The 24,896-nt window shown below is 38.3% G+C and overlaps 2 protein-coding genes across 5 annotated transcripts in view; one reads left to right on the forward strand and one right to left on the reverse strand.

Annotated features, from left to right (window-relative positions):
* Nucleotides 1-1,591: 1,591 nt before the first annotated feature.
* On the forward strand, nt 1,592-2,770 carry LOC122066071. The gene has a single exon (XM_042629897.1). It carries the CDS (start codon nt 1,756-1,758, stop codon nt 2,440-2,442), a length of 687 nt encoding a protein of 228 aa, XP_042485831.1. The 5' UTR covers nt 1,592-1,755; the 3' UTR covers nt 2,443-2,770.
* Nucleotides 2,771-22,810: 20,040 nt separating this feature from the next.
* Nucleotides 22,811-24,896, reverse strand: part of LOC122066072 (OVARIAN TUMOR DOMAIN-containing deubiquitinating enzyme 2) — a 12,712-nt gene continuing 10,626 nt past the window's right edge. For all 4 annotated transcript variants that reach the window (XM_042629900.1, XM_042629899.1, XM_042629902.1 and 1 more), the window contains exons 5-9: nt 24,489-24,580; nt 24,327-24,389; nt 23,664-23,782; nt 23,208-23,283; nt 22,811-23,123 (exon numbers count right to left, since the gene is read on the reverse strand). In XM_042629900.1, the coding sequence (XP_042485834.1) occupies nt 23,067-23,123; nt 23,208-23,283; nt 23,664-23,782; nt 24,327-24,389; nt 24,489-24,580 (407 nt within the window). In that variant the 3' untranslated portion in view covers nt 22,811-23,066. The remainder of the gene's footprint in view (nt 23,124-23,207; nt 23,284-23,663; nt 23,783-24,326; nt 24,390-24,488; nt 24,581-24,896) is intronic.

Below are 24,896 nucleotides of genomic sequence, written 5' to 3' on the forward strand. Positions count from 1 at the left end.
CTCTACCGTCCAATGTGCCCATGAACACTAGCTTTTTTATTTTTTATTAAAAAATAAGATTTAATCATTCCCCTGAGTCTTCTCTTGTACAAGCTTTATTAGTATAATAAAACCCCAATAAGCAATACTCCATTATTATTTATTTATTTATTCTATATTTTTAATATACCATGCAAGGGTCAGATCATTGTTTATCCACGTGTCACCAGTTGAGAATAATTGATGTTGGTGGGACAGAGGGATACATGTGTATTGAGTCGAAGGTTGAGTTAGGTAAGGGAGATATAAGCATAAACTTTAAAGAATGGATTGTGGTCCAACCGTGGTTTGAAGTAAATTACAATCAAGAATATGTGTGTTGGTTGATGTGGCCCAAATTGCCATATTAGCATAAAGATAAGGTTGTTACATGGTTATGTCAACCAAAAACCAAATTCAAATTCTTTTTTTTGGTAAGAAAACCAAATTCAAATTCAAAAAGGTAATTACCATGATGTGTTGTAGTTATCAAGAGAGTTTTAAGGAGAAAGGGGGAGGGATCCGGTTCCTCTCCTCAGCGGTGATCCCCCATGTCAGTTCATAGCTATTTGAGCGATTGACACATGTCTAAACGGTGATCCAACGATTGTACTTCAATCGATCAGAACAAAGGCATCGTGTTGAGACTCGTTGAATTACCGCTTAAACAATTGTCAATTGCCCATGTAACTATAGGCAAGACCTGGGTAATCATCGCTCAGGAGAAGATCCCAATCCATAGGGAGAGAGTTCTGAAAACTAGATAATTACATCTTTGTCATTGAAGGTGACTAAGAAAATGTCATCGGCATTCATTGGAGTTGGACAATAATGACTAGAGAGACAATTTTAGGATATGAGGTAGGTGTTCCACTTTGAGTATTTTCCGTTGCCATGTATGTCTGATTCTTACAACCTGGTCTCGATTCTAATTGATTTTTACAACCTTTTTTGAAATTTTCTATTTTTATTTTTATTTTTTATTTTTAATTTTTAATTTTTTTATTGTCTTTACTTTTAAATGAGTAAAAAATCTTTACTGTTTCTTTCTAATTCCAATTGATTCGAATTTAGAATCCACATAGAATCAGAATCAACAAGAATAAATGTTGTCCTTAATTTCATAAAATTGTCCACTTCCCAAACTTGTCAAGCAATTTTCACTACCAATCTATATAAAGGAACAAGGGTACCAACTAGTGCCACTTGTTCTCACAACCCTTTTCCGATGTCTCCAATTCTCAGTTTCAATCATGGTCCAAGGAGTTTTTGACTCTTTGGGATACAAATCCTCAAGTACCCACGTGGATTCTATTCTCTGATTGGATGGAGTGGGTTCACAGGGCCCCACTTTAGCATCATTCATCATTCAAGAATGAGTGTCCAACGTGGTAGGAAATGAGAATTACTACTCATTTCCTCTCTCTCTCTCTCTCTCCAATTTGATTGGAGAAATGATGAGTTGGGGATCTCTGATGAAATGCAACGTAAATGAAACCGGAATCCAAATGAAATGTAGAACAGAGGAGGATATGAATTGGTGAAATACTATATATATATCCACCTGGGTTCCCGAGTTCAGCTTCATAGGCTTTTAAGCCTCTAAGGTTAGTTCCTTAGAGGTAATAGGCTAGAATTCCGGCGAGGGTCGTCGGTAAATTCCAACTCCGGTTGCCGGGAAACCTGAAAATGATATAACAGAAGTTACCAAGCCAAGCCAGGTGGGGTGATTCTTTAATGGCAAAGGGCCGGAAAGTCGGGTCGAGTAGTCGTCAGGAACGTTTACTGGAGACGTTTGGTTACGGTGGTGGAGGCCATGAAAACGGTAACGGCACGGATGTATCGGAGCTAGTGGAAGAGGATGTGTGGTCGATGGTGGATGACATGGAAAACATGGACTTGGCTGATCATCGAGATGATCACAGCCACAGGCACCCATCACCACCCATAGCCACCACCGCCAACGGGTGGAGCCGTAATCGGCGGTGGAGTGGTAGTGGCCGTGGTAGAAGGGAGGAGCGCGCGGCGGTGGGTGGGCTTTCGATGGCCTTCGTCGACGATTCCGGCAGGGCACAGACATCGAGGAGGATCGTGCATCAATCCCGAGGAGGAGGAGGACAGGATGGCTTGGCATCGCACAGTGGCACTGGACACCACATGGCTACGTCAGCGCCGGTGAACGTGCCGGAATGGCCCAAGATTCTCCGGGTTAACTCAGTAGAATCGATGCATGACTCGGATTACGGGTTGGACGATGGTGACTCAGAGAGGGTTCCGCCACACGAGTACCTGGCTCGGGAGTATGCCAGGACCCGAAAGATGACCGCCACTTCCGTTCTGGAAGGAGTCGGTCGAACCCTTAAGGGCAGGGATATGAGCCGGGTTCGTGATGCTGTCTGGAGTCAGACCGGGTTTGATGGTTGAATACTATGAATAAAAGTATAAAACGAATTAGTAGTGCTATTTTAATTCTTTCTTGGGCAATGATTCGGACCGGGTGAACCAAAATCACTCTGGCAGCGGTTGAGCCTGAGCAGGACTATGCCTACTTCTCTCTACTTCACATATATAGTCTCTTCCCTGCTTCTCCTTCTTCTCCTCTTTCTTTCTCTCTCTTGTCTGTCTATTGGTGGTTGGAGGTGTTGAAAACTACAAATTGTATTTAATCCATTTTATGTTTGCTAGGGTTAATGTTAAGCAATTCTTGTTCCTTTAATGTAATCAAATTTAGGAATATGGTTTTTTGGATTAAGAAGTGACACAGATGATGATATAGTCATATCAACAATCATGATGATATAGTCATATCGACAATCCTAAATAACATATACATGTCAATAGTTTTTATAAGTCTTCACATCGGGCTACTCACATCTGATGTGGGGATAATTACTTTCGCGTGAAACTCCAACAATGATTAGAAATATATACATCAAGGACAAACTGAGTAGACTAATGTCCCTTTTGTAGGGTTTGTTCTTGGTATTGTTGGAACAAAACAATATGCTCCACAATTACTTGGATGAGTGTTTTGGGTGAGGACCCATTGGGACCCTTAGCCCTTAACCTTCAGCTCCTAGAGGTGAGGGACTGTAAGACTGTGTGGAGACTGGAGAGAAAGTACTAGATGGAGTAAAGGGTAGTTAGGGGAGAGGTACTACTCTTCTAAAATTATATATATATGATGGTGCCCTACAAGCCAGACTACTGGGAGAAAGGAGATTTTTTTTTTTTTTTTGGGAGGATTGATCCCTCACTGCAGTTGCACTGGTTAATCTTAATAAGAAATGGAGGATGGTTGGAAGTGGTAGAAAAAGAGAGAGGGGCAGAGGCTGCAGAGCAATGCATGTGAAACAACAAACAAAGAAAGAAAGAACGAAGGAAGGAAGGAAGGAAGATTAGATTGAGATATTGAAAGAAATTAAGAAAGGGTTTGAAAGTAGTGAAAAGGGGAAGGAAAAGGAAAGGGGGATATTAAAAACAAAACAACATGAAAATGGACGACAGGGAGATAGGTTGGGTGCCGTCTTTGTTTACCTTTTTCTAGGAAAAGGACTGCCTCTTATGGCTGTGAGCCTGTGACTGCGACCTCAAGCTTCTATAGAGAGAGAGAGAGAGAGAGAGAGAGTGTGTGTGTGTGTTTCTGTGGGTATGACCATGCGAAAGAGAGTCATCTTTGGACTTTAATATAGCAATTAATTAGAGTTATATTTCATCATAGTTTATATATATTTAAGTAGAGAGGTAAGAGCAATGCATTTAAGCAAGAAAAAGGAAGGGGGGGGGGGGGAGAAGTATGGATGGGTGGATATTTGGAAGGACCCACTTCAGTCTTAATCATCATCACTCTCCTGATACGTGTGTTTTGACATCAACAATGCTTTGTTTCCTCAATATTTTGGTTGCTGGAAAACCCAACAACCGGCCCCACACCCACCCCCTACCTTTCAAGAAAAAAAAATTCTATTTTTTTAATAACAAATTATTATTTCTATTAATTTTTTGAAAAAAAAAAAATCTCTTCATAAGTGGGAAATCATAGACCACAATGGTTTTCAATACTTGTCTATGCCTATAATGTAGCTCAATAGCATATATTAATATTTGTAGTTCATCTCAAATCATATAGATTACTATGTATTTTTTTCGCGTTTAATTGTCTGATTATTTGAAAAATATATTTTTTTAGGATGTAGATATTAATCTTTATTTTTTTAAATATTTACTTTTACTTATATGCATCTGGTCTTAAATTTGCCATATGATTTAAAGGCTAACATTGAAGAAGAAAAAATCTATAAAGTTTGTGAACAATTAAAAACAATCCCAAATCCCAACCTCCAATTAGCATGCCGACTAAGAATTCTAAAAATAATATAAAAATAAGAAACATGTGAACATCCTCTATAATTAAAACATCCTAGATAGCAAACATGAAGATTCCTCTCTAAGTTTATTTTCATATCTGGAGCTTTAACATTTTGTTATTATTATATTGAAACTTCCACTCATCACACAATTGTTTTCTGTCAAATATTTCATTATACTATATTTTTACTGTACATTTAGTTCTCCCATCAGAATCTTCCACTATACTAATTAAAAAGGAGTGGAAATATCAAATAACTTGTCCTTTTGAAGATTCCTATGAGATTTTCTTTCCTCCTTTTTTTATTTCTTTAATAAGCAAGATTCCACAAAGTTAATCTTTCCCAAACAACCAAGGGGGATGTTATTCCTTAATTTTTACGTACTTGTTACCTATAAATTGACTAAACATGACCCATTACATTTGAGATAGGGCCCATCAACTTGGCAACTTGTGTTAGGTTCTGAGGATCATGCCACAATTGGATAGATCCCATCTCATTATGCATTATTTATTATTAATTTGATGTCACCATATCATCCAAGACATTTTTTCTCTCTTCCAACTAATTTTCTACCCCCATAACACAATTGGAGAAAACATCTCATGGGCCATTTCAATTTCAATGTGACTATCCATATTTAAATGCAATATGATAGCAGATATAGCACTTAGTACACTTATCCAATGACCCACTTTCATTGTCTAAAGAGGGTTTAGATAACTTTGGAAACTCCACCAAGATCCCTTTAGTGTTTTTGAATTTTGATTCCTCAAATGGAAACTTTTGAAAACTAAAAGGAGGGGGGGGGCATTTGTGATGAAATTAATGAGTTTTGGTCTCATTTATCTCTTAACAAGGACCACATGAGACATTAATGGGTCCTGAACTTCTCTGGTTCTCTTTGAGTCTCAATTATCATAGTTAGGTTGGCATGTTGTATCAATCTCTTTGAGTCTTATCAGATTGAAAAGAAGCCAATGTCTCAAAGTTGTACCTTCTTATACATAGGACCCATATGGATTTGAAGTATTTTGCTTTGTAGCTTTACTTTCACATCTATCTTTTCCTTTGTCTTCTTTGGCTCTTTTTTATATTGTCCTCATTCAACAGCAGCGTGAAACAATCTTCATTCATGCCTTTCATATGATCAAAAGGGTTAAGAGAGAGATGTTGTTTAATGTCTTAAGTTATCCTGACTTTTTCATGACTTTCCAAGTGATTTTACTTTCTTAATTTTTTGTTTGTGTTCATGAAATTCATTTTTGAACATTGTTATTCCTTCCTCCCCCCTCCCACCCAAACCCCCACCCCCCAAAGAAAAAAAAAAACCCTTATTCCTTTATTTGTTTTAAAGGAGAAATGGGATTTAAACATGAATTATAAATCTCATATTGCAAAACATGTCATTATCTTCAATTTCATGTGACACTGTTAAGTAAATAATGAAATGGAAAAGATTCTCCGAACTGTTGGGTAGCATGCCAGTACCTTTCCTTCTCACACAAAACGATTGCATTGCTCTCCTATGTTCACTAAAGTTTTGTCGCACCTCATTACTGTACTCCTTTATGTTGCTTGCTCAGAGAGCCATTTCCCAAAAATCACAACATATGCACTATGCATCTCTCAAATGAAAAACAAGACAGTTTTTTGTGGATCTTTTTTGTCTTTGGAAGATAAGGATCTTACTGCTTGAATCTGGATGTCTTTTGTCTTCTTTTGCTTCATGTCAATTGTTTCTTGTGTTAAAAAATATATCTTTTTAGGGTAAAAATAACTCATAGGACTAAGGGAAAAGCTATCCAAGTAGCTAATAACCTACACGGCACTCTCACGTGAGTTTTTTAATTATTTTTTTCACTTTCTTTGCCATATATGGGTCCCATTTAGATGATAATATCATTCACTGTGCCACCATTGTTGTGGCATGAGAGGTTCCCCTCAAACGGGCATGGAGTACCAAGTGTCCTAGATCAATGCATCTTTTACTTTCTTTTGGCTGGAGTGGAAAATTTGGCATCCTACTTTTTTCTTTTTTGGTAAATGATAATTTATTGATTGGCACACGTGAAATACATGATAAATAAAATACAAGGTTCCATCAATCGTAGAGTGGAGGCATTCTACTTGTTGATGACCATTTCTCTGTTGATCTAATAGTAGTTCTTCATAATTTTAGAGAGAGAAAGAGGATATTTTTTCTCTCCCAAATTTTAACTACACCCAAACTATGAAGAAATGTGCATGCTAAGTTGCTAACTTCATCACCAGTTTAGGACCCCATAATATAAGGGACCACCACATGATGGAAGGAATTAACCAATTACACAATTAATAGGGGCCGCAGATAAGACTTAATAGAGAAATGAAAATTATTCTTAGGATACTGGAAGGTTGGCAAAACCAAGTGTGAAGACAGTATTAAACATAATAAGATAATAATAAATGCATGTATGATATGCAAATATATTGGGATCTGAGTCCATCAATTTATATTTTTATAGAGCCTAATATGGCCATGTGATTGTAACACTTGTGCTTTGTTTTATTCACAAGTGATCAATTTGCGTGTAGGGTCAAATCTTGAAACATTTGCATGAGCATAATGTTCTTTTGAAGAGAGAGAGAGAGAGAGAGAGAGAGAGAGAGAGAGAGAGGGAATCCTCATAATTAGGAGCGGTAAAATAACCCAATACATGATAGATAGAAGTAGTGTGAGACATGACAGTCAAGTTGGCTAGATTTTGGTTTATTGGCTTCGTTTCTAATTTGTTCCTGTTGTAATGAACCAAAATCGAACTGAACCAATTATTAATTGGATTTTGTTTTTGAAACTGAATCAGTGCCTGTCAATCAGTTTTGGTAATAGGTTTGTTGTTGGGTTACTTACCCATGCTATCGAGTGGGTAAATTAAGTGTTCAACTCCTTAGAAGTGCAACGAGGTTTCACAACATTTTTTCCACTTCGATGCCACATGAAGTATTTGTATCATATATACTATACATTATAAGGGATATAAATTAAAGTGCTACCCTGTTGGCACAAGAAAGATTCAGACACAGCAAGATGTGAGAAGATTGCTGAACTCAGCTGAGGATGTTCCGACATCCTCTCCTAGTGGCACCTGCACTAAGTAGGGTGGTGTTCTTTCTCCCATACTATAAACAAATTAAAGCAAAGGAAATGGCTTATATTATTTCTTTAGGTTGCTATGCTAACATGAAAGTCTACAACTTTCCATCTTTTCCGCATCCACAAGTAGAGATGAACCCACAACTTGCCTTAACTATATTATGAGGAGAGAAAAAAAAAAAATTAACTTTATCTGCCAAAATGACTAGATGTCATACCCAAAAGGCATATGCAGTGGAGGAGTTCTTGTCATTGAGTGTCTAGGGAGGATCGTATGTATATAGTCTTACCCCTATTTTGTGAAAAGACTGTTTTTCGAGTTGAATCCACAACAATTAGGTCGCAATGGAACAACCATAATGTTGCGCTAAGGTCTGCCCTCATGGCAAGATAGAAAGAGAAATGATTTCATCCTAAATGGGTCTAATAGATATACACAATTAAAGGAGTCTCTCGAATAATACTTTTCTTTTATTAGAAGAAATGTGATTTGAACTTAGATTTAAACATATAAGTATAAATCTAATATGGAAAAACATGTCATTATCTTCAATTTCATATGTTAAGTAAATAATGAAATCGAAAAAGTTCTCTGGACTATGCTACTCATCTCTTGCTTTTTTTGGGGTGGAGAATTTTCTTGTCAAAAGAGGTACCCTACTTGATGATCATTTCTCTAATATGGCCTAGTGACTGTAACACTTGTGCTTTGTTTTATTCACAGTTGATTAATTTCCGTGTAGGGTTGAATCTTGAAATATTTGAACTGAGAGTAATGTGCTTTGAACATCGACATTCTACCTTGTTAGAGAGAGAGAGAGAGAGAGAGAGAGAGAGAATATCTCACAATTATGAGCTGTAAAATAGCCCACTACAAGATAAAAAGTAGTGCAAGACATAACAAGCCCATAACAAGTTGGTTTGATTAAATGTGATTTGTTGGCTTCGTTTCTAATAAGTTCTTGATGTAATAAACAAAAATTGAAATTGAACCAATTATTAGTCGGTTTTAGTTTTTGAAAATTGAATTGATGCTGGTTAATCAGTTTGGTAATAGATTTGTTATTGGGTAATCAGTTTGTTATCAATTTATAGTTTTAAAACTAAACCAAATTGATTATGAATTTTTCCTATAATAGTTGAAACTAAAATTAACCTAATAACTCACGCAGTATTACAGCAGGGAGGTTGAATATTCGACTTCTAGGACTTGCAACATGATTCCCGGCACTTCTTTCTCTTTTGGTGCCATATGAAGTGTTAGCACATGTGAGAATGATGATGTATACATTTACGTTGCTCTTACTTAACAGTTCGAACTTTTGAATTGAATATTTACATTGTCCGATATATGAAATTCCGACAACCAAACATGCTCTCCTTTTGTATCTATATCTTTATTAGCTACGTTGTACATACATACTATATACTATAAGAAAAGTAAAAGAAAGACTTAATAGACTATTTGACCAAAAAATAGACTAAATAGACTATATAATGCTCTTCTTATTTGTTTAGCTTACTAAGCTAACATGAAAGTCTGCAACTTTCCGCCTTTTCCTCATCCATATGTATAGTTGAACCCACTACTTGCCTTTAACTATTTTATTTAGGGAAAAAAAAATTCCTTATCAAAAGCAATGTTGTAATCCGCTGTTTGTAGAGGTAGTTCCTCTCATAAAAAAAGGAATGAGGAGAAGTTTATGTTACTTTCTTTGGTCGCCTCTAATAAATGGAAACAACCTACTCATCTCATAGTTTGGTTTTTCAAGCATTACAATTGATGGCATTTTGATCCATTCATTTTAGATATGTTTTTTATACCACTAACTTTATAGGCCTCAATGACCAGATGTCATGCAAGGGGGATAGAGAAGTGATCTTATCCTAAAGGAGTCTAATTGATATACAAAATTAAAGGAGTCTCTTGCATGAGATTTTTCGTATCTATGGATCACGACTGATTGGGAGGGCTAGGAGAAAGCAGGCAAGGAAGCCAAAAAGCCAAAGATCATGGTAAACCGAAACGATTAGGTAGGATGACCAGCCCAAGAATGGCTCTGACATAGAATAGAGGGACAAGTGAGCTTTCCGCATAATGATAATCTAATCAAATGCATGATTGAAGAAAAGAAAAACTTGGACGCCTTAAGTTCAGACTCCTACTAGGCACACCTTGGGCCACTCACACGGGGGTATTTAGTGTTCTTCACTACTTTTAGTGAAAGTTGAATGGTTCTCATTCAATCCCAGTATAACCCGGTTCATGCAGTTGTGGGGTCAGTATGGGCTTGCGGGACTAGTCAGGCTGAAGGCCTGGATACCCGTCATTAGCAATAAATAAATAAATAAATAAAAGAAGAGTAAAAAAAAAAACACAACAAAAAGACCATCTGGTTGAACTATCAATTGCAATTTTTTTTAATGGCCTCAAAATCTAAAAATAGTAAGTGAATTGATTTTTATTTTGCTTTCCTAAATTACATAAACTGGATTACTTAACTATGGTAAGGCTACTAAAATGCATAATTCTTATATCCAAGGAAGTGCAACTCATCAGTGGCTGTCGTCAAAGGAAGACACTCGTAATCACATGTGATAAGGATGTGTTTGTTTACATAATTCGTTACAAAGTCTTTCTAGTTAAACGTGATTCTCTTTTTTTTAAATTGTTTGGTTGTGTTTTGAGTTGGTTTTACTTAGTAATACTAAGTCATTTTAAACACCTTGTAAAGCTAAATGTGATTTAGCTGAGAAATAAGGTAAATAACAAAACTCATATTTGACACAATCATAGCTCTCATATAAATAGCCCACGTTAAGTGGTGATTCAAAAGAATCACAAAAATTGGGATGGGTAACCAAACAGTTTTCCGGAAATTCTTAAAAATAAGTACGATTCAATAGAAACACTTTCTATGGATTCATTGCCAAATCCGAAATAAAACTCCTACTAAGTATGTAACCAAACACATTCTAAAGCTTTCTATGACAAAATAGCAATAGGTAATTATCAATGTAACAAGAAAGGAACAACTCTGTATAGCTAAACTAGATTAATGTTAACCGTTTTGACATTATGTTTATTTATAATTACAAGTTAGAACAATTATCCTAATGACAACTAAGAAGTACAATAATGAAGAATTTCAAATAACCCCCTGACAACTAAGAAGTACAAGTTTGAAAGGCAATGCAGCCCCTATGTTGGCACGTGGATATACAAAATGTGTACAAAAGCATTAATAAGGGTAGGATTGTCTTTTCATAAGAAGTGGGGTTATCATTTCACGCCCGTCTATTTGGTTCAGGAACCATGCTGCATTTCAAGGTTCTTTTTTCCTAAGATTCTTTATAGAAAAAGGAATGGTCCCTAGTTATGTTCCCTATGCCAAATACAATGGGACATGAAAAGACCACCCTGCCCTCCCATTGGCTCACACGACCACAGACCTTTCTATTGCCCTTTTATTATGTTGGGTCCTATGGATACCTTATCCCTAGGGCTGTAAGGTGAAGTGATTCCACCCTTAGATTTAAAAGAGAAAAGGTAAAATGAAAGAAATGAAATTCAAACAAAAGTAAAAATAGAAAATTTCCTCATCGTTATCAACTATGATTCTCTAATCAACTCAAAATCTTAAGAAATATTGTGAGTGGATTTTATTTAACTTTTCAACTAAATTACTTGAATTTTATTACTAATTACTAAACTATGGTAAACTAATGAAATGAATGATTCTTTCAACCAAGGAAATGCACTTCATCTGTAACCAAGGTTTTAAAATTCCGACCGGTATTGATCAGGATTGGATTGGATTGGACGGATTTACCCCTTTTTCTCAGAAAACTAATATTTGTTTTTAACCATTTTATCCTAATACCTTACCAGTGAATTGATATTGAATCGATCAGGATCAGGGAGAAGGCTCATACCAATCCAATCCAAGCAATCTTGACCAATCCGATCCAATTTTTTAAACTATATCTGTGATTGCCATCCAATGAAGATAGCCACAATCAACATAAGATAAAGTTTTCCATTATTTAAAAAATAAGTTTCTGGTTTCAGGACTATCTCAAAATAGAGGAATTATCATTCCCTTCCCTTGAACTATAGCTAAATATCAAGTTGCCCCACGTTTTTGCAAATACTTCACTCCCCTCCCCTCAAATGAAAAGAATCTATCTACTATGCCTAAAGACATTTAATTTGGCTGTTAAGTCTACAATCTTTTTTCCTAATGACTGAAATACCCCCATTTCTTTAGAAAACCCATAGATCAAAAACCCTTTTCATCTCTTTCATCTCACACTCATTCGATTGCCTTCTTCACCGATCGAATCAAACACTAGGGTAGGGGGAACCTTTGTGGCTGTAGATACAGGGAAGCGTCCAGAAAAATGGTTCCATCCCTTTCTATTCTTCGTCATTTCCTCCTGAGGAGGTACATGAAAATCAGCTTGAAAAGAAAGTCCATAAAAATCATGGATTCAATAGTGAGACCAATTTTCCTGCTGGATTTGCAAGTCTTCATGGATAAGTCCCAATTGCTCCATCTTCATCTTCATCCTCATCCACTAGTGGTGTTCATAAGCCCAGCGACATCAATGTCAAAAGAGATGGAGAGAAGGTTAAGGTAGCAACAACCAAGGACAAGGTTCGCACTTCCAAAATGTCCACTCAACCTAAACCTTCTAGTAAAACTGGTCGTCTTGAAAAGAAAAGGAAGGCTGATGAAGATACTTCCATGAACGTGTTTGAAGAAGAAAAAAAGACTAGAAATTTGACTTTAGAGGCGAGAATGGCTAATGGGGTTGGAATAATTGTGCACAACACCAAGCTTTCCAAAGCAGGAGAGGTTCCAAATAAACATTGCTACTTTGCACCAGCATTTGATGCCCAAGAGCTGCTCATTGACAAGGCAAGATTAGAAATCCAAGAGAAACTGAAAGAGATGAAGTATGATATAATAGCAACTGAGAAGACAACGATTCAGACCAAATGTGGAAACATAGGAGACCAGCTACCAATGTGCGCTTATGCCAATCAAGATGGTGGCACTGATGAGCTGCAAACGAACAAACATAGACCTGGGTTCATCTCCATAAGCGTTTATGATCCTAACTTTCATGACTTCGACAAGGATAGATCACAAATCCAAGAGAAATTGAAATAGATGAAGTTTGTTGTAGCAGTAACTGAGAAGACAACGATTCAGGCCACGGGTGGAAACTTGGGAGACCAGCTACCAATCTGTGGTGGTGCTAATCAAGGTGGTGGCACTGATGAGTTGTAGACGAGCAAACCTGGGCCTGCGTTCATCTCCATAAGCTTTCCTGATCCTAACTTTCATGACTTTGACAAGGACAGATCAGAGGAATGCTTCAAATTGAAACAAATATGGGAATGTACAATGAAGAAGATGGAATGCCTCGCTTATACTGCCTTATTCGTCAAGTTATCTCTGTAAAAAGATTCTAAATTTTCATAACTTACTTGAACCCCAAGAGCGAATTTGAGTTTGGGTTGGCTTCAAACGGCTTCTAGTGTTCGATTCGATTGGTGAAGAAGGAAATCAAACGAGTGAGAAGAATCATCACTCCTCCCCTGAACTATAGCTAAATATCAAGTTCCCACTCGTTTTTGTAAATATTTTACTCCCCTCCCCCCAAATGAAAAGATTTTATCTATTGTCCCAGATGTTAATATGGCTGTTAAGTCTACAATCTTTTTCCTAATGAACGAAATACCCCAATCCCTTTAGAAAACCCATAGATCAAAAACCCTTTTCATCTCACATTCATTGGATTGCCTTCTTAACTGATCAAATCAAACACTAGAAGTTGTTTGAAGCCAACCCAAACTCAATTTCTCCCTTGGGGTTTAAGTAAGTTATGCCAATCTTGAATGGTTTTATAGAGATAACCTGACGAATCACGCAGTACATATGAGGCATTCCATCTTCTTCGTCGTACATTGCCCATATTTGTTTCGGTTTGAAGCATTCCTCTGATCTGTCCTTGTCGTAGTCATGAAAGTTAGGATCAGGAACGCTTATGGAGATGACTGCAGGCCCAGGTTTGTTCGTCTACAACTCATCAGTGCCACCAACTTGATTGGCATCATCGCAGATTGGTAGCTGGTCTCCCAAGTTTCCACCTTTGGTCTGAGTCGTTGTCTTCTCAGTTGCTGCTACAACAGACTTCATCTCTTTCAATTTCTCTTGGATTTGTGATCTATCCTTATCAAAGTCATAAAATTCAGGATTAGGAACGCTGATGAAGATGAACCCAGGGCTAGATTTGTTCATCTGCAACTCATCAGTGCCACCACCTTGATTGGCATCAAAGCACATTGGTAGCTAGTCTCCCAAGTTTCCACCTTTGGTTTGAATCATTGTCTTCTCAGTTGTTGCTACAACAAACTTCATCTCTTTCAATTTCTCATGGATTTTTTATCTTGCCTTATCAATGAGCAACTCGCAGGCATCAAATATTGGTGCAAAGGAGCAATGTTTACTTGGAACCTCTCCTGCATTGGAAAACTTGGCATTATGCACAACTATTCCAACCCTATTAGCCATTCTCGCCTCTAAAGTCAAATTTTTGGTCCTTTTTTCTTCTTCAAATACGTTCATGGAAGTATCTTCATCAACCTTCCTTTTCTTTTCGAGACGACTCTTTTGCTAGAGGGGTTACATTAAGTGGACATTTTGGAAGTACGATCTTGTTCCTTGGTTGCTACTGCCTTAACCTTCTCTCCTTCTCTTTTGACATTGCTTTCGCTGGGCTGATGAACACCACTAGTGGATGAGGATGAAGATGAAGTTGGAGCAATTGGGACTTGTCCATCAACACCTGCAAATCCAGCAGGAAAATTGGTCTCACTATTGAATCCATGATTTTTATGGACCTTTTTCTCAAGGAGATTTTCATGGACCTTCTTCTCAGGCAGAAATGACAAAGAACAGAAAGGGATAGAACCATTTTCTGGATGCTTCCCTATATCTACAGAAACAAAGGTTCCCCCTACCCTCCCCTGAATTATAGCTAAATAACAAGTTCCCCCACGTGTTTGCAAATATTTCACTCCCCTCCCCCTAAATGAAAAGATTCTATCTATCATGCATAGACGTGCAATTTGGTTGTTAGGCCTACAATATTTTTTCCATAATAACCGAAATACCCCATCCCTTTAGAAAACTCATAGATCAAAAACCCTTTTCATCTCTATCATCTCACACTCATTCGTTTGCCTTCTTCACCGATCGAATCAAACACTAGGGTAGGGGGAACCTATGTGACTATAGATACAATGAAGCGTCTAGAAAATGGTTTTATCCCTTTCTGTTCTTCGTCATTTTCACCTAAAATCAAGGTTCATGAAAATCAGCTTGAGAAGAAGGTCCATAAAAATCATGGATTCAATAGTGAGACCAATCTTCTTGTTGGATTTGTAGGTGTTCATGGACAAGTCCCAAGTGCTTCATCTTCATCTTCATCCTCATCCACTAGTGGTGTTCATCAGCCCAACGATTGCAATGTCAAAAGAGATGGAGAGAAGGTTAAGGCAGCAATAACCAAGGACAAGGATTGTACTTCCAAAATGTCCACTCAACCTAACCCCTCCAGTAAAAGTGGTCGCCTTGAAAATAAAAGGAAGGCTGATGAAGATACTTCGATGAACGCGTTAGAAGAAGAAAAAAAAGGACTAGAAATTTGACTTCAGAGATGAGAATGGCTAATGGGGTTGGAATAGTTGTGCACAATGATAAGCTTTCCAACACAGGAGAGGTTCCAAGTAAACATTGTTCCTCTGCATTGGCATTTGATGCCCGAGGGCTTCTCATTGACAAGGGAAGATCAAAAATCCAAGAGAAATTGAAAGAGATAAAGCATGTTGTAGCAGCAACTGAGAATACAACAATTCAAACCAAAGGTAGAAACTTGAGAGACCAACTACCAATGTGCGCTAATGCCAATCAAGGTGGTGGCGATGATGAGTTGCCGATGAATAAACCTAGACCTGGGTTCATCTCAATAATCATTCTTAATCCTAACTTACATGACTTCAATAAGGTCAAATCATAAATCCAAGAGAAATTGAAAGAGATGAAGTCTGTTGTAGCAACAACTGAGAAAACAACGATTCAGACCAAAGGTGGAAACTTGGGAGAACAACTACCAATTTGTGGTGATGCCAATCAAAGTGATGGCACTGATGAGTTGCAGACAAACAAATTTGGACCTGTGTTCATCTCCATAAGCGTTCCAGATCCTGACTTTCAAGACTTCGACATGGACAAATAAGAGGAATGCTTCAAACCGAAACAAATATGGGCAATGTACGATGAAGAAGATGGAATGCCTTGCTAGTACTGCCTGATTCACCAAGTTATCTCTGTAAAACCATTCAAGATTGGCATCACTTACTTGAACACCAAGAGCAAATTTGAGTTAAGGTTGGCTTCAAATAGCTTATAGTGTTTTATTCGATCGATGAAGAAGGAAATCGAACGAGTGTGAGGAATTATCACTCCCCTCCCTTGAACTATAGCTAAATATCAAGTTCCCCCACTTTTTGTAAATATTTCTCTCCCCTCCCCCCTCAAATGAAAAGATTCTATCTACCGTGCCCGGATGTTAATATGGCTATTAAGTCTGCAATCTTTTTTCCTAATGATCGAAACACCCCCATCCCTGTAGAAAACCTATAGATCAAAAACCCTTTTCTTCTCATGCTCATTCGATTGCCTTCTTCACCAATCGAGTCAAACACTAGAAGTTGTTTGAAGCCAACCCAAACTCAAATTCGCTTTTGGGGTTCAAGTAAGTGATGCGAATCTTGAACAGTTTTACAGAGATAACCTAACGAATCAGGCAATACAAGCGAGGCATTCCTTCTTGTTCATCGTACATTGCCCATATTTGTTTCATTTTGAAGCATTCCTCTGATCTACCCTTGTCGAAGTCACGAAAGTCAAGATCAAGAACGGTTATGGAGATGAACGCAAGTCCAGGTTTGTTCGTATGAAGAAGAAAAAAGACCAGAAATTTGATTTCAGAAGCGAGAATGGCTAATGGGGTTGGAATAGTTGTGCACAATGCCAAGCATTCCAATGTAGGAGAGATTTCAAGTAAACATTGCTCCTTTACACTGGCATTTAATGCCCGAGAGCTACTCATTGACAAGGTAAGATCAGAAATCCAAGAGAAATTAAAAGAGAAGGCAATGATTCAGACCAAAGGTGGAAACTTGGGAGACCAGCTACCAATCTGTGGTGATGCAAATCAAGGTGGTGGCACTGACGAGTTGCAGACGAACAAACTTGGACCTGTGTTCATCTCCATAAGCGATCTGATCCTAAATTTTATGACTTCGATAAGGATAGATCAAAGGAATGTTTCAAACCGAAACAAATATGGGCATTGTGCGATGAAGAGGATGGAATGCCTCACTTGAACTGCCTGATTCGCCCGATTATCTCTTTAATACCATTTAAGATTCCCATCATTTACTTGAACCCCAAGATCGAATTTGAGTTTGGGTTGGCTTCAAACAGCTTCTAGTGTTTGATTTGATCAGTGAAGAAGGCAATCGAATGAGTGTGACGAATTATCACTCCCCTCCACTGAACTATAGATAAATATCAAATTACCCCATGTTTTTGTAAATATTTCACTCCCCTCCCCCCAAATGAAAAGATTCTATTTACCATGCCCAAATGTTAATATGGCTGTTAAGTCTATAATCTTTTCTACTAACGATCGAAATACCCCCATCTCTATAGAAAACCCATAGATCAAAAACCCTTTTCATCTCTTTCATCTCACACTCACTTGATTATCTTCTTCATCGATCTAATCAAACACTAGAAGTTGTTTGAAGCCAACCAAAACTCAAATTCGCTCTTGGGGTTCAAGTATGTGATGCAAATCTTGAATGGTTTTATGGAGATAACCTGGTGAATCAGGCAGTACAAGTGAGGCATTCCATCTTCTTCGTCGTACATTGTCCATATTTGTTTCAGTTTGAAGCATTCCTCTGATCTGTCCTTGTCGAAGTTATAAAAGTCAGGATCAGGAACGCTTATGGAGATGAACGCAGGTCTAAGTTTGTTTGTCTGCAACGCATTAGTGCCACCACCTTCATTGGCATCACCAAAGATTGGTAGCTGGTCTCTCAAGTTTCCACCTTTGGTTTGAATCATTGTCTTTTCAATTGCTGCTACAGCAAACTTCATCTCTTTCAATTTCTATTGGATTTGTGATTTATCATTTTCGGAGTAATGAAAGTCAGGATTAGGAACGCTTATGGAGATGAACCCAGGTCTAGGTTTGTTCCTCTGAAACTCATCAGTGCCACCATCTTGATTGGTATCAACGCACATTGGTAGCTGGTCTCCCATGTTTCCACCTTTGGTCTGAATTATTATCTTCTCAGTTGCTGCTACGACAAACTTCATCTCTTTCAATTTCTTTTGGATTTCTGATCTTGCCTTGTCAATGAGCAGCCCTCGGGCATCAAATGCTGGTGCAAAGGAGCAATGTTTACTTGGAACCTCTCATGCACTGGAAAGCTTGGCATTGTGTACAACTATTCCAACCCCATTAGCCATTCTCGCCTCTGAAGTCAAATTTTTGGTCCTTTTTTCTTCTTCGAATGCGTTCATGGAAGTATCTTCATCAGCCTTCCTTTTCTTTTTAAGATGACCACTTTTACTAGAAGGGTTATATTGAGTGGACATTTTGGAAGTACGATCCTGGTCCTTGGTTGTTGCTGCCTTAACCTTCTCTCCATCTCTTTTAGCGTTGCTGTCATTGGGCTGATGACCACCACTAGTAGATGAGGAGGAAGATGAAGATGAAGATGGAGCAACTGGGACTTGTCTATGAACACTTGCAAATCCAGCAGGAAAATTGATTTCACTATTGAATCCATGATTTTGATGGACCTTCTTCTCAAACAGACTTTCATGGACCTTCTTCTCAGGAGAAACTGACAAAGAACAGAAATTGATAGAACCATCTTCTAGACACTTCCTTGTATCTACAGCGACAAAGGCTCCCCCTACCCTCCCCTGAAGTAACTCAAAATAGAGGAATTATCACTCTCCTCCCATGAACTATAGTTATATATCAAGTTCCCCCACGTTTTTGCAAATATTTCACTCCCCTCCCCCCAAATGAAAAGATTCTATCTACCATGCCTAGACGTTTAATTTGGCTGTTAAGTCTGCAATATTTTTTTCCTAATGACCAAAATACCCCAATCCCTTTAGAAAACCCATAAATCAAAAACCCTTTTCATCTCTTTCATCTCACACTCGTTAGATTGCCTTCTTCACCAATTGAATCAAACATTAGGGTAGGGGGAACCTTTGTGGCTATAGATACAGAGAAGTATCCAGAAAATGGTTCTATCCCTTTCTGTTCTTCGTTATTTTCACCTGAGAAGAAGGTTCATGAAAATCTGCTCGTGAAGAAGGTCCATTAAAATCATGGATTCAATATCGAGACCAAATTTTCTTCTGGATTTGCAGATGTTCATGGACAAGTCCCAATTGCTCCATCTTTAACTTTATCCTCATGAACTAGTGGTGTTCATTAGCCCAACGACAGCAATGTCAAAAAAGATGGAGAAAAGGTTAAGGCAGCAACAACCAAGGACAAGGATCGTACTTCCAAAATATCCACTCAACCTAACCCCTCTAGTAAAAGTGGTTCTCTTGAAAAGAAAAGGAAGGCTGATGAAGATACTTCCATGAACGCGTTCGAAGAATGAAAAAATGACCAAAATTTTTACTTCAGAGGTGAGAATGGCTAATGGGATTGGAATAGTTGTGCACAAGGCCAAGCTTTCCAATGCAAGAGAGGTTCCAAGTAAACATTGCTCCTCTGCACTGGCATTTGATGCCTGAGAGCTGCTCATTGACAAGGCAAGATCAGAAATCCAAAAGAAATTGAGAGAGAAGAAGTCTGTTGTAGCAGCAACTGAGAAGACAACGATTCAGACTAAAGGTGAAAACTTGGGAGACCAGCTACCAATGTGCACTGATGCCAATGAAGGTGGTGGCATTGATGAGTTGCAGATGAACAAACCTAGACCTGGGTTCATCTTCATAAGCGTTTCAAATCCTCACCTTCATGACTTCGACAAGGATATATCACAAATCCAAGAGAAATTAAAAAAGATGAAATTTGTTGTATCAGTAACTGAGAAGACAACGATTTAGACCAAAGGTGGAAACTTGAGAGACCAGCTACGAATCTGCGGTGATGCCAATCAAGGTGGTGGCACTAATGAATTGCAGAGGAACAAACCTGAACCTGTGTTCATCTCCATAAGTGTTTTTGATCCTGACTTTCAGGATTTCAATAACGACAGATCAGAGGAATGCTTAAAATTGAAACAAATATGGGCATTGTACGACGAAGAAGATGGAATGCCTCACTTGTACTACCAGATTTGCTAGGTTATCTCTGTAAAAACATCACTTACTTGAATCCTAAGATCAGGAATGCTTATGAAGATGAACCCAAGTCTAGGTTTGTTCGTTTGCAACTCATCAGTGCCACCACCTTGATTGGTATCACTGCACATTGGTAGCTGGTCTCCCATGTTTCCACCTTTGGTCTGAATCACTGTCTTCTTAGTTGCTGCTACAACAGACTTCCTCTCTTTCAATTTCTTTTAGATTTTTGATCTTGCCTTGTCAATAAGCAACTCTCGGGCATCAAATGCTGGTGCAAAGGAGCAATGTTTACTTGGAACCTTTCCTACACTGGAAAGCTTGGCATTGTGCACAACTATTCCAACCCATTAGCCATTCTCACCTCTAAAGTCAAATTTCTAGTCCTTTTTTCTTCTTCAAATGCGTTCATGGAAGTATCTTCATTAGCCTTCCTTTTCTTTTCAAGACGACCACTTTTACTAGAGGGGTTAGGTTGAGTGGACATTTTGGAAATACGATCCTTGTTCTTGGTTGTTGCTGCCTTAACCTTCTCTCCATCTCTTTTGACATTGCTATCGTTTGGTTGATGAACACCAGTAGTGGATAAGGATGAAGATAAAGATGGAGAAATTGGGACTTGTCCATGAACACCTGCAAATCCAGCAGGAAAATTGGTCTCACTATTGAATCCATGATTTTTATGGACCTCCTTCTCAAGCTGATTTTGATGGACCTTCTTCTCAGGAGGAAATGACAAAGAGCAGAAAGGGATAGAACCATTTTCTGGACGCTTCCCTATATCTGCAGCCACAAAGGTTCCCCCCACCCTGCTGTTTGATTTGATCGGTGAAGGAGGCAATCAAATGAGTGTGAGATGAAAGAGATGAAAGGGTTTTGATCTATGGGTTTTCTAAAGGAATGGGGGTATTTCAGTCATTAGGAAAAAAAAGATTGCAGACTTAATAGCCATATTAAACGACCAATCACGGTAGGTAGAATTTTTTCATTTGGGGGGAGGGGAGTGAAATATTTGCAAATACATGGGGGAACTTGATATTTAGCTATAGTTCAGGGGAGGGGAGTGATAATTCCTCTAGTAAATAATTTCCTGGGTCAAGCCTAGTCCAATGGTGATATATGTCCTAAAGATGGGCCAATTGAGATGGGTTTTTTTGGCTATGGGGATAACTGAAAAGGACTGGCCAATAAAAATGAAATAAAACCATTTTGGGTTGCCCTAAATGTCCTTGTGGGATGAGCTGATGAGCATAGCCACATAAACAGGGCCATTTGCATAGGGGTATTTAGTAGGGTGTAAGTTTAGCCCTCATGATCTGAACCCGCCCTGAGCTTGAACCCTGTCTAACCCAACTATGAGGGCCAACCCGGCCTAACCCAACCCTGTGTGGGGTTGGTCCGGGCCTGGGTTGAGGCATAGAAAACCCAACCCGGCCTTGACCCACCCTGAGTCTGAACCCTATACCGCCCTAAGTCTAACCCTGATTATTATTGTGTTTAACTAACAATGTTTTCTCACCCTAGTATACACTATATGACTATAGAATGTATTTTTAAACCCTAGCTCCCTAACCCCTCTGCTCTTTCCAAATGCAAAAATCGAAAAAATAGAAACCCTTGAGGCCTTAGGTAGGCTATCGACTCATCCCTCTCCTGAAGTCTCTCCCTCAACTAACGATCCTTATTTTGAGAGATGAAGGAGTGAAGAAGGAAAAAGACTCTCTCGATTAGCTTCTCCTGATCCCCCCCCCCCCAATCTTTGTTTTGAAATTTAGCTATGTTTTGAAATTTAGAATTGAAAATGTTGAGTTGGACTTGGCCCATTTGGGGATTTGGCGACAATTCTCAACTTGGACTTCCATCGTGGCCAAGATTTAGCTCAACCCATAATCTCATTGTATTCTGTTGTATGAATGAAGAAAGTAATTAAAACAAGACAATGAAGCTTTCTTAAGGTTTTGAAAAACCGACAAAAGAACTTCATTAGTAGAAGGGACCCTTTCTCTTTAGACTCTTAGCACATGCCAACACTTTAAAAAATTTAAGGGCAGAGGGTTAGTTACGGTCAATGTTTTTCGAAGTTTGAAGGTAGAAGAGTGGTTTGAAGAATTGGTATTGAAATTGAAATCGGAATTGAATCGCACTTATCGAAATGTGATATCACTAAGAAGACCAACTAGGTTGGGTTAAGGTTGGTTGAGTTTTGGGGACCTAGGGTTGGGTTAGGGTTTTAAGAAACCCAGTCCAACCCGGCCATGTTTCACCCCTAGTGTTTAGTGTTCTTCACTGATTTCAGTGAAATTTGAATGGTTCTCATTCAAGCCCGGTATGACCCGATCCATGTGGTTGTGAGGTCACTATGAGACTACCAGACGGCTTGGATACCTATAGTTAGCACAAAAAAATACAATTATACACCAAACCTTGCCATGACCCACGCATAAGCAAGGGAGCTAAGGTTAGGTTAGATAAACTTAGCTTCTTTTATAATTCAATCATTTTAATGGTATTTTGATAGTAAAGTCATTGTCACAGCCTCATCAATAGCTTTTAATTTTAAATTTGGGCTATACGGCAATAGACTTGGCTCAGAGACTGTAGGTTTTGCAAAATTCGCTTTCATGGGACCTACCTTTAAGTCCTCGGCTGAAATGACAACAGACCTAGCTGGAAAATCTTGGATGAGACTCGAGCCAAATCACATACTCCCTCTCAAAAAATAAAAAATCCATCCAAATAGCTAAAAAGAGGAGAGAGAGAGAGAGAGAGAGAGAGAGGGGCGCATAAATTCATCCTTTAAAGTCATACCCTAAACAATTAAATTTCCATTTCATTCCTACAACATGTATAAAGCACATAAAGGATTCTACAACAGTAAACCATTTTTTTTCTGATACATAATAGTTACCCAAATAAAATATAATCAATTTATTATTTTGTCCCCAACAATCCAATGATGACTTATGAGAAATTAAATTATCATAAGAAAATAATCAGGTAGATTATCTCAAAAAGCTCACCAACAGAACAATTGGGTCTCTCATTTTTTATCCCTTTCTTGTATCTTTATCTGTATTCTTGAAAGTTGACATGGCCAGTCGCCTGTGCATGCTCCATGGCTTCCTGCATAGTCCCACAAATATTTGCAGGTTGGATCAGACAAATTTTCAAGAACCACAGGAGAGAGAAAAAGAGAGAGGAAACTACCTTCTGGCCAACAACGCCAATTTGGCATACTCCACATCGTAGAGTGAAGTTTCCGGTGTCTGTAAATCTCCTCTTCCTAAAATACAATATTATCAAAACCGATCAAATACTCCATAAGTTGAAAAGTTTGAACCATACACGAATACAGATTATTGGGACATAACCTGCTTCCACACCAAACACAATATTATGGATAGCAACACCCCCTCCCCCTTTCTGGGGGTGGCGTTGTTAACAGTTGAAAGGGAAATAAAACTAAATCACGAGCAAGAATTAAAGACGACCAAGCTTTCAGTATTTCTTCCCCCAAAAAACTGAAATGAAATGTATATCACCCAGAAAGTGAATTCATTCCAATACTTCTGTATTTGTGTTTTGATTTCTTCAAATTTTAGTGTGAGATACCAAGAAAGTGAATTCATTCAAATAAAGTAATAGGTAAGGAAGAAGCTGCACCTCTGTTCTTCCATGACAAAATCCATAGCAACCCTTTCGACAGGCCCAATACTCCTAGCCTTCTGCACACTAAATATTGTTTGGTCAAACTCCTCTGGAGCTTCCGCAAAGGGAGACATCTGTTAATACAGGGAAGCAAACTATCATAAAGGAAGAACATACATAAAGCAGCATATGTATAGAAGAACCACATTTATACTGATCAAATAATGATGAGAAAAAAAAATTGTACTCCACAGCACTGACATACAAATTGCAGTCATTGACATACAAATTGCAGTCATTCACACTGGCTAGGAACCACCATTTGATGAGTCCCTGTAAAGGAGGCCTGGGCAGTAAAGCATTCTGCAGCAGCACCTAAATATCCTGAAAGAACTGCATCCTCCCACACAAAGGAATAAATAGTGTCAAATTTAGGATGGTTTGATCAAGAGAACAGTTGTCCCAGCAGACCCCTCACCCCCCCCCCCCCCCTCCTATGTGGGAACCATCAAGTGGTAGATTCCTACAGACCCAGCACATGGGCCATGTGGCCCATGTAAATGTCACAAACAGAAGGGATTTCTTCACCTCCTCAACACATTGTCATTTGAGTATGTTCCAGAAAATGAAAATTAGCAAATATAAGACAAATATCTGGAAGAGGTAAATAAGCCATACAGCTAAGGCATCATAATGAAGGCCATCATATATCAGCAAAACTCTCTCTTGATACTTCATGTCCTGTTTAAATGTTCAAAGCATAACAACAATGCTCAGTAATGTCAGAAAATGGTTAACAATACACAGTACATTAGACTGAAGTGTATAACTGACACTAACCTGGCCATACAAATCACATCGAGCTGTTTGGATGTCATATGCGGCAATTTCACGTCCATAATAATCTGCTAGTATTGAAAGTTCAATGGCCCCTACATGATAAAGATTCATTCTAGCATCAGCTGAAGTTGCAACAACATTCTTGTGTTTGATGGTAACACAATATACTCTTTCTTGATCACCATAAAGGAAATTTTGAGATGATCAGATCAAGGGAGCTGTCCCGAGACAGATTGTGCTAAACATCAAGAACACCACTTAGTTTCTAAGACCAAATAACTTCAAACAAGTCAAACTCTTCACTAAGTGCACCTGTAAATCATCTAACAACTTTGATCCACATTGTTATTAACCTTCAAAATCTTCTTTGCACCAAAAAAAAAGATGAAAGACCGGGGGGGGGGGGGG

This window comes from Macadamia integrifolia, unplaced genomic scaffold (assembly GCF_013358625.1).
Source record: "Macadamia integrifolia cultivar HAES 741 unplaced genomic scaffold, SCU_Mint_v3 scaffold2215, whole genome shotgun sequence".
NCBI lineage: Eukaryota > Viridiplantae > Streptophyta > Magnoliopsida > Proteales > Proteaceae > Macadamia > Macadamia integrifolia.